Genomic DNA, 14097 nt, shown 5'->3' with positions numbered 1-14097 from the left:
TGTTTGTCAGTGCCATACAATACAAGACATTTCATGGAAATGCTCAGAAGAGACGTGTTAATTATAAAATTCAGCATCTCTGTATTTTCTTATGGGATAAATAAAAGAAAAAAATGAAGATGCTGCTCCCTGGACTGTCCCATGGCAACAGTCTCTGAATCCAATGGGGGAATGGGAATATTGAGGAAGAAGTAACAACTTTGTCATTTTGGTGTTAAAAGTTTTCAATAGTTCAAGTTTAGGAAGTATCAAGTTAGAAGGAGAGTTTTTCGTAATAAATAAAATGCAGCATGGGAACACTTTTATTTTTTATAACAACCACATTATAATTTGATTTTATATTGCCAAATGTACCTGTGAAACAGTGTCTGTTTTGTAAATGCAACCTGGCCTAAATGCAAAACCTAGTACTACCTGCTAGTACCTGTGTTATTCTTCTGATTGTTACCATTGTTAAGGTGGAGACTTTTGTATTCAAAGCCAAGGCTGTGGGACCTTAACCTATGCCCATGCTGAGACCGCTAATTTTAAATCCCTGGTGCCCCTTGAACCATTATATAATAAACAGAGAACTAGTACAACTGAGAATTCATTTGAAATATTGGTAAGTCCAATAAACGTCACCATAGTCCTTTTGATCATTCATGGTTGCAGTTAAATTAAAAGTTTTCTTAGCTTCATGTTGATTGGTTTACCTAGTCCATGTTTTTTATATATATTCCAATATGCTCCTTGGGCTGGGACAAGCCATGTATCTACGACATATTTTATTATGTTTTATTATACTTGCCCAAAAAAAAATTGGACTTGAGATTGTTCATTAATCATTAAAAACAAATACATTTAAATCAATTCAAGCTGTAAACATTTTTCTGAACTTTGTTCAGCTAATGTCATAGTGGATTTTTCACAAAAGTCACAAGTCAAAGTCCAAAGGCCCCCCATGATCATTCACATCAATGACATCAGTTCCTGACCTAGTTCCTGTCCAGTCATCTGATTGGAAAGTTTGTCCTTTTGGAAAATCAGTTTATTCCAAATTTACTTTATAATTTTATTACACATAAAACTGATTATCATTAAAATGCAGAATAATCCTCTGCCGCTTGCTGCGGAGACCGGGCCACCAATCTTACTATACATGTACCAGACTCTGCTGATCCTTGCACCTTGCATGGTCCCTTTATGTAAAACCTGTCAATGTATGTTTTATTTATTTTAAAAAAATGCATTGTGCTTTTTTATTTAACAAAACAACCAAAATAACAAAACACCCATGTGGATGTGATTTATTAAAGAAATACAAGCTTAGCAAAGTGAATTATCCTCTTGTAATAGATATTTCATCTATCGTATTGATTGTGATTATTTTCGCTTTGCAAAGAATACCCAATTATGTGCAGGGAAATCAAAAATAAATATTTTTTGCTAGCTCTTGATTGGATGGGTAACGTCAACACAGCTTTACCTTTAAGCTAACTGAAATATTATTTGCAATGGGATTGTTCACTTCACTAACTGAATAGCCTATATTTCCTTAGTAAATCAAGCCCATTAAATTCATTAATTTTATTATGGTAAAAGTGAATAAAATTTTCATGTTGGGGAAAAAAAAACCACATGAATGGCTTAGTGTACACCAAAGTAATCCTTTTTGTCTGTACATAACACATAAAGGTACATTTTCTTTCCTCATAAAAGAAAACACAGAGTAGACTTCCATATAGATGAATATTTGTCATTATAGTTCTGCCAATATGATATCCGAATTCTTGAATATGCATTAACATTTGTAAATGACAAAATCTTCCAAGGCCTATAAAACCCTTTCTTCTTAATTGCTCGGTAATATTTTTTTCTACCCCGATACCAAAAAATCATAACATAAAAAGCTTTAATTTCTATGCAAAGTAGATTTGATGATTGAGGTATAATTAAAATGGTAATTATAGCCTTAATGCTCTATATTTGACTTTAAAAAATATGTTATGCTGGGAGAAAAAAAAGCTATTTAAGGAAACTGTTTGAAATGAATGTATTCAAGGCATATTAAATCCTTTTAGAATCCAGTTATTGATTTTTACATGCTTTCATGTGTAGTCTGAAACATTTTCTTCATTTATTTCAGTCGATGGGAATAATGCAAAATCATTGGGACGTGAAAAGTCCAAATGAATGCAATATTCTGGATGCTGATATTTAATGCGATAAATATTTGTAATGTCGCTAGAAATCGTTATGAGATGACTAATTATAGAGGCCCTCTGAGCTCTGCGAGATTAGAAAATGCCGGGTTAGACTGGCACCAGCCTGGTATTTTTGGGACATGTCACCACCTCGCACTTGCAAGTGCAAAAATGACATTTTGCTTTTGATCCTTCAGTGACTGTTTAGAATTACGAGAAAGAGAGAGAGGAAAAAAAAGAATCACCTACAGCCATACATCAAATGTCATGTGCAGCAGCGTAGTGGAACCATATCAATATTTCATGATGTATGGCTTGCTCGGAGGTTTGAGAAACAGTGACCGTGCCAAAAATGACACTGAGTATGCTTTGCGCTTACTCAACCATGATGTGAGCCTAGAGCAGCAGAAAATAGATGAGGATATTGTGTACATTTGCAAAAGTATTATTATTAGTAGACCTCTGAGACTATCATGTTGTCTGTGCCGGTTGCATGCTATTTTGTGATATTTTATGCACAGATCTGTTCAGGTGACTGACCTCATGACTACACAAAAAATGCAATGGCAGAAATATTTGTGTATGCTTAAAACGTCTGTTTTTTTTTACTGAAATATCTTACAGCAGTTTTTATATTATTTTATAAAATATTGTAATATTTAATTTGTATTATTATTTTAGGTATTCACAAGACTCTAAACTAAAAATTAAAGAATAGCTGTACAATTAGTACTTGTCCCTATCCCAACACACCCCACCATGTCTTACCTTTACCTATCACCACTCCTCCAGGATCTTTGCTGCGCAGTCTGTTTATTTTGGCTTATACTGCCTTTTTTTTTTATTACCAAGTGCAGGCAGCTTCTTGATTCTTTTGTGGGAATTATAAATGTACCAAAAAATCATAGGATACAAAACCAAATTATGAATGTGACCGAAAATGTTGTTCTATTATTACCCAATTAAAACTGATAAGTAGAACAGGACAGCCTAAGTGCATCCTTGTTTTCATTTCTCTAATGCTAGTGGCATGGGTTAGCATACTAGAAAGCACACCATGTTTATATGTCCTAACACTGGCACCTTTGCAACTGAACCAGGCAATCTAAATGGGTCACTCCAGGGAGTGTTTAAAGAATCAACTTCCTCTTCAGGAGTCACTGCTATGCTAAGCCTTGTCTTTGTACAAACACAGAGGAGCTCAAGGAGTAATTTGCACTCCTTGAGTCAGCAAACAGAGAAACATTTACTATTGGGGGAATATGATGATAGGAATAGAGTTTATTTGGTTAAAAAATATATTTGAATTCATAGACCAGTCAAACCGGGACCCAGTCACAACCATTGGAAGTACTGTATATGCTGTACACATTGCCCATATCATAGTATTAAGACCATAATAATAGTGCTTAAAAAACAAGCCATATTCTAACATGCACATATCAGCACATTGTCAATTTTCCATCCATGTTAACTTACCCTAAAACAAAGAGTAAAGTTTTAGAATTTCAATTTCAGCCTGGTGGAAGGGATCCTGGTTTTAATGTACCACTGTATTTTTACTGGTAGCTTGAATTATTGGAATTTCCTATAAAACCTGTAATGTGAAAGCTGCCATTGTTGACCTCTTCTAAAAAAGCTAGTTACCTGGCTGGCAAGGTAATCCAGTGTCTGAAATACTTGAAATTACCTGAACAAAGGAGCAATAGTTATTTGATCATCAGAGGCAGACAAAAGGGTACATAGACTGTGCAACATAGGGCTCATCCTTCTGCTGCTGCTTTGTTCTACTTCGATCCAAATGTTGATGTATTCCACCATCCTCGCAATGCAGAGCAAAACAGAGAATTATGATATAGTCATAGCTATCTGTCCTGGCCAGTGTTGGTGCCCTCTAGTCTGCCTGTCTTACCCTTCCCTGCTTGTGCGTATTGTACGGGTGCATATTGCACGTGGCACATTAACACAATAGCTACAGCATCTAACCTTGGTCTTTGTACTTTTAGGTTATAGCCAATATTAGCCTTATCCACAATCTATTATGATCACACCCAGTTTTGTGTGTGCTGCATATTTTGTATCCATAGCCATATCCACTCAGGGTGTGGGAACAGTGGCACCATAAATTACCGTACCATGAGTTCCTTATTCTGAGTCTCTAATCTGCATTCATGGCTCAAATCAACTTACGTTTGAAAAGGTAGTCAGCATTGGCTGGTTTCTCCTAATCATTCCCTCAGTAATGAATTCCTATACAAGGATTGTTAATCCTGAGTTGGAAAAACTAAAGGCTGCCCAAATTCACTTTGCACTAATCTTTTCCTATGCAGCATAGTTTTGGTATATAGAAAGCTTTCCAAATACATGCCCCATCTTCATCACTTATTATTTTAGCTTCTCAGTAGACCCATAAATCTTCATTGGTGCAGATGCCTGCTTCAAGGAAAGGAAAGGTATTCTGTAATATATTAGAATTAGATCACTGGAGAGCCTTTTGCTTCAGAAGTCAGGTCTTTTCTGCTGGAAGAGACTTATGTAACAAAAGAGCCTAATGTAAATCACTAGTAACAGGAGAATGGGTTTCACAACCAGATGAATTTAGTATACGCTGGTATATTTGTCAATTTGTAGGAGAATCATAGAACTCTTCGGTGGTCTTTAATGGTTAAGTTTTAAAAGGCTTTCCAGAAATGACAAACAAATTCCATAATTAAATCAGAACAACAGAACATATTTTTGTCATTTTGGTTTTTTTCGTGTATTTATTGCTGTTTATGTCCACTTTCTTCCTGTTTATCGTAGTGTCTATTTTTACTGGAAATAAATGTGAAGATCTGAAATTTGGAGCTGTAAACAGAATGGGAGGGGTAAATGGTATAGCTGTTTCAGTAGGAAGGATCAAATGGGAATTCCTTCACTGTAACAGAAATCAAAATGGCAAAAAGCAACAATATGTTTTAGGTATTCCCTACCAGGGGTCCCCGGTACTGCAGCCCAGTATCAGGCTGTGTTGGAAATGGGCATTATTCACTGTGTCGGGAAGGATCTGGGTCCTCTTCCTGTCATTTCGTTCAGTCAATCATGTAAGTTGACAAGAACGGCTGCAGACCAGATCTAACCCCCCTCTCCATGGTTTCATGCAAGAACATTTTTCCAGAAACCTGCTCCAACCATCCCCTGCAAACCTCACTTTCTCGTCCCTGGAGAAATTGTGTTGCATGAAACTGATCCATGGTGCTAAAAAGTTTGGAAACCGGTGTCCTACATTATCCAAAACATAAAAAAGGTTTCTTTTGGTTTTAAATGATAAATTAAGTTCTGTAACAAGATCTTGCAGCACTGACATTTCAGTGCTGGTACATTATAAATTGTTTAATACTAATCTTTATGTAGGCAATGAATTTTCAGTTTACTGCGATTCTAACATACTAACATTTTCTACTTGTTTTTGAGATGCAGACAGGTGATTACAGCAGCACTAACAGTTTCCATCTGAGAAGTGTGAAACAAGAAAAATGTTCTCCTTAGTTGTTCCTAAACTAAAATAATTATGATAAATAACCTTTAAACATGACTTTTGATGCAGTGTACATCTGAAGTGGGGTTATAATTGAGTACTTTTTTGCCTTTAGTAGCTAAATATGACATAATTTTCGAAGGAGTTCAGCTGGTGTCCAACTTTATAAAATTCTTGCCAGATAATTTGAAACCTGAGGAGAGACTTAACACTCTTACAGTATGAAAAACAGATTGCCATATGACAAATCAAGTATCAGGCCATTAACCTTGCTACAGGGGGGAATTTACAACCATTTGGCTTGAAAACAGCATGGGGGAAACTCTTCATGTTCTAGAAGAGAGATGTTTTTATGAGGTTATATAATGATAAGACCTTGAATTTATATTTAACCATTAAACAAATCATGTTTAAACCACCATGTTTAAAAAAATATAGGACATATGTACAGATTACAACATTTTTATAGTATAAAAAGAAAAGACTGAGACTAATAAAATATAATTGGGTCTTTATTGACTTATTTACTGCCTATATAGTGTAAAGCAGACTTCACATGAATAAAATATAACAGAAAATATGCACCTCCTCCTGGTAAGTAAAAAATACATCTTGTTTTTGGAGGCAATCCCCATACTGCTGGTTAGCCATTCAATAAATGCCTAATTTTTCTTCTGTCAAATAAAAGCAAAAGTAAAGATGCAAGAAAATACTTTTGTGTCTTAAGTTTTAATTGAGGACCTGAACAAAATACTCTTTGGGGTAATCAAATGTCGCAACTTCATAATGCCAGAAAAACTTTGCAAGTGGAATGGTGTAGGGTGGCACTAATAACGCGGATCTTATCAAAAGTATACCTGTAGACTAAAGATACTAGTAGTCGTATGTACTAAACTGCATGGTTGTCCTTTCAGATGTTCTGTACCACACTGTGAGAAAATGATGTCACCTTTATACACAAAGACCACCAGTGCTAGTCCACTCCCTTCTTTATCTCACTTTTGGGGCATGCAGTATTTGCAGATCTCCCCAGTTTTTTTAGAATACATTTTCAGACCACCATTACAATATAAGCGACAGTTTTGTTTTTACAGTCACACCACAAGTTTGTTTTAATCTACCTGTAAAGCTATAGTATGTACACACATCAGAATTGTCATCTTAGACCAGGAGTGTCGAACTCTGCCCCCCGGGTCAAATCTGGCCCTCAAGGTCCTTTTTTTTTTTGTCCCCCCAAAGAATTCTAAAAATGAACTACATCTTCAATACATGCAATACATAGGCGTTATTCCTGTACACCCATCATGTGACACAAAGCCTGGGCAATTATCACAGGGTGCCTAACTACCAAGGGCATTGTGTTTGTTTCAATCCATTAGAGACTGCATAGTGTAATATTTAGTGTCAGACAAATTTGTGATGTGAGAGGATGAACAACACACAGCCTGCATAGTTAGATAGAAATTTCAACCCTAAAGTGTGTGTAGAGGGGTTTGTTTGTGTTAGTTATGGATGAAGTAGTAAACTTCCTTAACTTTTTCAAAAAATTTCAAGTTTGGCCCCCGACTTGGTCTAAGTTTTTAATTTCGGTCCTCTGTGTATTTGAGTTTGACACCCCTGCCCTAGACAAACAGGGTAATTCATCTTTGGCACAAATCTGATATGTACACAATGTTCCCCTAACGTCACTTATTGATCAGCCACAATGGATTGATGAACGACTGATCTAGAATGACCACTGCTCACTCCAATGGAGGAGAGCACTGCATTTGCCATTCGCTCATCTATCCCCCTCCCTTCTCTGTTTAACAGAACAGCACTGGGTATACAGCACTCATTCATTCACCTGTCAACAAACAACCATCTAAGATAATTTCCGACAACAATCCTCCAATGCCTATTGGACCTTTATACAAGGCTTAAATATTGCATTGCATAACGTGTACCTGTTATTACTCACCTGTTTCCTAAAGGTTGTATTTTGAGATCAAGTACCGTCACTACCACCCTTCAAATCTATTTTGTACTGTTATTGTGAAAATTAAACAAGAACATTTATCCTGAATCAGTTGGCTGTCTGAATTATATCTAAGCTATAACCTATCTATGTACAGAAAAAAGGACCTGGTCGTGACTTAGTTCACATCATATATAATATCCTACCAAGATGACAAACAGTTTCTGTGAAACATCAAGAACCGAACCCGGTTTTGTTCATCTTTTCTGAAATGGTCATAGATCAACTAAAGTTTGTAGGTTAGCATCTCTACAATTTGAGGTCATTTTATTTTTTTTTAAAAAATTCTTGACTGCAATTATGATTTAAAGAGCTTGCATTTGCTGCAAATTTGAATACGGACCACTACATTTTAACTCCTCTGTTGTCCTACATTTTTCACTTAAAGAAGCAGAATACACTGTTAGGCGATATTAGTAACATGAAAGTAAAAATGTAATTTGAAGCTTTATAGACAAAGGCAGGATATTTTTTTTTTATTCAGTTCCCCTGGCTCAGGTCGTGTTACAAAGCATTCATGTACACAAAAAGAAACCCATTTCTGCTAATTTAATATCTTTTTTAGTACAACAGCTTGGCACCTGAGGCTTGTCCTAGAGCACCTATAATGCTGTGACCAGGGCATGATGCCATAATATCTTGAATTATTCAGGAATGCAGCAGGTCTCATATGTGTCCCTGTAGGGAAGTCTTGCGGGTTAGAGTTCAACAGAAAAAAACTTCCATCTGGTTATTGGTTGCCAGATGCAATTCTGACCCTACATTATTGATATCAGTGAAATTCCAGGCCAAACAATAAACGCTAAGCATTTTCCCTGTTTAGTGCACGATGATTAAATGTTCTGGAAATTGTTTGCAGTGTACAATTACTACAATATGGGAATACAAAATATTACAGTTAATTTGATTAACTTTTTTTCTTTTTTGTATCCAAATGCCATTTTCATTTGATCTCAACTTTTTATTGGAATATACAAAATAGTAAATACAGTGAATATTATATTTTTATAACCCAAAGATTATAGAGTATAAAAATAAGCAATAAACTAGGGTCCTAATGAAGTTCCAGCCCATAATCTTTATGGAAAAATATTGCGAAATGCTTTTAAAACTCAATTGCTTGTACCGAATTATCATTTATAATGCTAAGTTGTTGTTTGGATTTAATTCAATAGGACCAAGTGGAAAATATTCTCTCCTAAAAGTCATTCTTTAGAAGATAGTCCTTCTCAAACTCATACTAGATGTTAGCAGATGCTGAAGAATTTAATTATTCAAGAGTTTCTGAAATCTCTTCTGGGTCTACATACCTCTTGTGGCTACCGGGTTTGGGTTTGTGCTTTCCCTGATGGATTTTTTAAATTTATATTTTGAACTTTGTATTATGGAAAATGCTACAGGGGCAGCTTAAACATACACATTGTGGAAGTAATTGCTAGGACAAGGGTTAAAAATTCCCTTAAAGCAAAAAAAAAAAAAAAGTCACCAGGAGGCCAGGAGGTAGTGCAAAAAAAAGAAAGACCTGGCTCCTGGTGGATTTTTGTCATAGCTCTACAAGGCATGGCGTGTAGAGCCTGGCTTTGTATGCAGCACATGCAATGGATGAAGAGGATCACTATTCTCACGGAAGTCCCCCATGGAGCCATCAGATGGTGTCTTCGTCTATTAAGGGGAAAACAGGTCCTGGACCTATCATCACTGCAGGGCACCTGAACGGTAAGTCTGTGCCATAAGTATGTCCGAATGGAAGCAGGGGTGTATCAGGGACGTGGCAGTGGGGCATTTGCGTATCATTATCAATGACCCTACAATATTTCTAATGATGCAAAGATCAGTCACTTACAAATGGTGTTATGGTTTGTGCTTGCCTAGGATACCATATTTTTTTTTCATCCTGTAGTTGGACTTGTTTGCTAGAGACCAGATACAAGTGAACTGTTCAATATGCGGCACTAATCTAAAGTAAAACAAACTTAAAATGATATAAAACACTAAAAAAGGATATTTTATCACTTCAAATAACACTCGGCACTAAAATCACATTTCTTTGCAAGTTTTCAGGACTGTTTGCTCCTACCAGTATGCAAATCTAACCTTTGGGATATTTTATCCAATAAACCCAGAGGCCATGGCTGCATGAAAAATGTTTACTAAAAGGCTTGCTTTTGTATAATCTATTGATTTAATATCTTTTTGACACACATAGAATGCCAGAATTACCCAAAAGACTGTTAATGAAAAACTCAGGTCGTTTGTTTCATATATAAATGACTTTAAAAGGACTACAATGGTTAAAATTTAACACTCGTTCAAGAGCTCCAGGCATGGATGGAAAGATATATATATGGATGGAAAGATATATATGATATATTTACATATATATATATATATATATATATTTATTAAAATAGCGAGATATAGAGAGAGATTCAAATTGAGCAGACGAGCAGATCTGCACATGCTACTTGAAGGGCAAGACCTACTTCACCCTTGGCCTTACCGAATCTACACTCCTTAAGGCTCAATACTTTGGCTTTTTGCAAGTCTTGGCTTTTTACTGAGCACATTGCTCTGAGCTATGCAAGTCTGTACTCCATTCCATCCAAACTGTGATCCACACGTACTGGGGACTTCCATCAAGAAAAATATTAGTCCCTATCTGCACCTAGAAGCATATGCCGGCAGACTGTCATTATTCTTATGTAGCTCCCTGCTTTTACTTGTGCTCGGAATCCAACAAGGGAAAAAGCATTTGCAGAGTTTTTTAATGTACTTATATTTTTAATACAAAGGAAATAGCAGTAGTGAATGGCATTGCTTTCTGCAACCTCTTCTGTCTACAGATGTAATAGTAAAATATTAAATGTACTTCTGTTAGGTGTGATAGGTTTTTCATACAACATTCATACTGCAGATTAGTTAAAGTCCAAACTTGGGTAAGCAGACATAGGTGAGGTCTATAGGGGTCTAATTTGGAAAGCCTAGACAAAGCAAAGACAGATCCAGGAACACTCGTTGCACATTTGCCAACATTTACTGGCTACATTCCTGGTAGTTATGAACAAGCATAAATCCATTGAGATCTGTACTTGGTGAATATTAAAGCCTAGCACCCCGCAGACAGCTAATTATGCAGTTTAAAAACATATTCATGAACAGTTTATCTGCCAAAGGATCTGCATTTCTGTTTAGCCAGCCTGGTGACCACCAAGATGGCCCCCTTGGCATCCTTCAGAACAAGACATGTAATAAGGAATGGATTAGTTGCAGGTATACACTTGTGACAAATACTTTACATTCCGTTTTTGGACACTGCTTCCACCATTCATCTAATCATTAACGTGTTTGGGTGATGGGGGGTGGGGTTATAGGATTGGATGCATATCCCTTAAAATGGGAAATCAGTTCTTCACAATCACTTAATAAATAAGGGAGATGATAAATACTTTCCCAGCTTTTTTATATGCCTTTTAGCATTTGTCTTCTTCTCTCCAATGGCCCCGATAACATTTTGACCCATCATGCCCGGAGTCCACTTCATTGCTTAGACAGAGACCTGTGACAGTCCCAGTCAGATCCAGCTGTCACTACACTTACATGATCAAGCATGTCATACATATAATTTTGCTCCATCTCTGATATAATGATGTTTAATTTGTATGCCCCTAAAAGCCTGCAAGCGGTAACAATTCAGTGAGTCTACACAGCAGTCATTTGGCAGCCACAAGTGCTTCTGGCACTCAGTAAACAGCCATTGATGAATAGCCCCTCTCTCGTCACTCTATAAAGCATTTAGATAACACAATGTTGAAATAATAGAGACCTGGAGGTAAATATCTTGTGTTACTTCTAAACTTTATTTATTTATTATGTTCACCGCTGACCCTTTCCAGCTTGTTCATTTTTTCTTTCTGCATAAACTTTAGTAGCTTTACCTCAAGCCTTTTACTTTTTAAAAAAAAATGGATTTGTGTAAGCTAAAAAACAAAACCAATATTTAGATATTCATTTGATAAAGGTGGGGTTATCAGGAAAGAAATATAGGAGCTTCTGGTGATGACTTGCTTTGGGGGAGGGGGGGGGGGGCATGATTCACAGCTTTCATTGTCAACCTGGGCAAGTCTGAACTTTTCACCTGAATACTTGTTTCAAGCCAGGGGCCCATTCCAGCTGATTTACCAAAAGAGTGGAGAATCAGCACACAATGAGATAATTAAACAGGGATTTGATGTTCAATGTCACCCATGGATGCTGTTTTCTGCCAAACTGAATATGGAAGTCGGAGAGGAAAATATATTGAGATAAGTCTGTTAAAGAGAAAGTAAGACTAAAGCTGCGTACACACTTGCAATTTTTGTCGTTGGAAAGGATCTTTCACGATCCTTTCCAACGACAAGGGACTGCACGATGCATGAACGGTGCTGTACATGCTCCCCCCCTCCGCTCTATGGAGAGGGGAGGGGGGGAGCGACGGAGCGGCACCCTGCTGCGCGCTCCCCCCCTTCTGTTTCATTAGGATCGGCTGTCGTTCATCGTCCGTGGATCCGGCAGGTCGGTCGTCCGGACCATGGACGACACCGACTGTACACACGGCAGATTTTCGCCCGATAATTGGCCGATGCCGATTATCGGGCGATAAAAATCTGACGTGTGTACGTAGCTTAAGGATGTAAGCCTGGCTATATATTATGAAGCAATTCTGAGAATAATTGCCAATGGTGACTTGGTTGTGGTCCTCTCTGGCTATTTTTACTACTTGATGTACCTCCTATGCTTGTATTGGAGAAACATGGATGGGTTTGTTTCTTTATTTGTGACAATTGAAATGTATCAATCGTTTGAAATGTATGTGATATACTCCATTACGCTCCTGAAGAAGCAGATTAATTAGCCTACGAAACGTTGAGTATTTATTTTGGGACATTTGTTTAAAAGATCTTTCAAGGACTGATTTGTTGTTTTTTTTTAACAATTTATTGTTTGTACCGGTAAACATGTTTTGTGTTGTAAAGATAAATAATTAAAGATGTTGTTTGTTTTTTAATAGGGGTTGAGTAAAGTAATTTGATTTTGCTTTTTAGAAGGCATTGGGCACTCACAGTTTTTTATTCTTATGTTCCAGGACTTTGCAGATTCTATATACAAGATGGTAATGCAGAAATTCCAGGAGCTAACTGACAATTTCTCAGTATGTGCACGCCACAAAGCCCTAGCAGCCATCATAATGACCAGAGGTAAGGTTTTTTTTATATATAAAGTCTTTTTGTTGTTGCCGTGATTCGCTAAGGTCAAAACCAGAATGAATCATGTTATTCCTTGCAGTTTACTAGTTCTACCAATTTGGAGAAGCATTTATTATCACAGCTCCGAGGCAGTTTCTCTAATAGAAAGAAACTGCAAAGTAGGAAAAGGCTGTGTTCACATAGCCATGTGAATCCTTCTCTCTCACACATTGCATTTTTGTAAAAAGGTTGAGGGATGGAGGGCAGAACAGGACACAATAGAAAACTATTGGGTCTGATTTATAAAAGCTCTCCAAATACTGAATAAAATAAACAGTCAGCAAACCTGGAATGGATTTTTTGAAAAATAATTTGCTATTAGTTGGCAAATGTTTTCAGTCCTGTACCAGATCAATTCCATATTCACTGAATCACCCAGGTTCTCTCACCATAGTCTATTTTCTCCAGGCTTAAAGAGCTTTCATAAATCAGGCCTATTGTGTTCTGAACATGGTAGTTGCTGCACAGATGCAGTTTGCCATGTACAGGAACTTAACAAAAAAAAAATCAGGAACTTAAAAAAAGATGGAAAGATGGAGTCCAGAATAGGTACATAAAGGTAGACTTACCTCTCAATTATAGATGTACGTGCAGTTATTGGTATGTATTCTCTCCCTGTCAGAATTCCTTCTCTGTCTGGGATGCTTGAGGAAGGTAAAAATGTCCATTGACAAAACAATGTTAATATTAATGTAACCCAAATCTTTGTTTATTCACAGTTTTTTTAATCAGAACTGAGCTAGGAGAGTAAATAGAATCTCTAACAGAATGTGCAGGGGCAAAATCAGGTGACGTAGAATGGGAAAAACCTTATCCTGAGAGGCTCTGCACTCCCATACATTCTTGATTGCCTAGGCAATCGAGAATTAGGGGTTGGTTTTTCACCCTTTTTTTTTTGCACTTGAAAAATACACAAACAAGCAAAATTTTTACTTTAAATAAATTAAATTTAAGGGTTGTCTGAGTTTAGGTACACTGTAAGCAAGGGCTGAGTGCAGATGGAAAGAAGGAAGTGGCGTTCTATCTAAATAAAAGAAACCTTTTTATTTTGGGAATATTAGAACAATAGATAGAACAAAGATAGATAGATAGATA

At 36.7% G+C, this 14097-nt stretch overlaps 1 protein-coding gene across 1 annotated transcript in view; it reads left to right on the top strand.

Annotated features, from left to right (window-relative positions):
• The window catches only part of ADARB2 (adenosine deaminase RNA specific B2 (inactive)), a 339858-nt gene that overhangs the window by 270428 nt on the left and 55333 nt on the right, over positions 1-14097 (top strand). The window contains exon 5 of the mRNA XM_072412630.1: positions 12843-12954. Within this exon, the coding sequence (XP_072268731.1) occupies positions 12843-12954 (112 nt within the window). The remainder of the gene's footprint in view (positions 1-12842; positions 12955-14097) is intronic.

This window comes from Pyxicephalus adspersus, chromosome 5, assembly GCF_032062135.1.
Source record: "Pyxicephalus adspersus chromosome 5, UCB_Pads_2.0, whole genome shotgun sequence".
Lineage (NCBI taxonomy): Eukaryota > Metazoa > Chordata > Amphibia > Anura > Pyxicephalidae > Pyxicephalus > Pyxicephalus adspersus.
The sequence above is the reverse complement of the archived record's forward strand: the minus strand, read 5'-3'. Positions and strand labels throughout refer to the sequence as shown.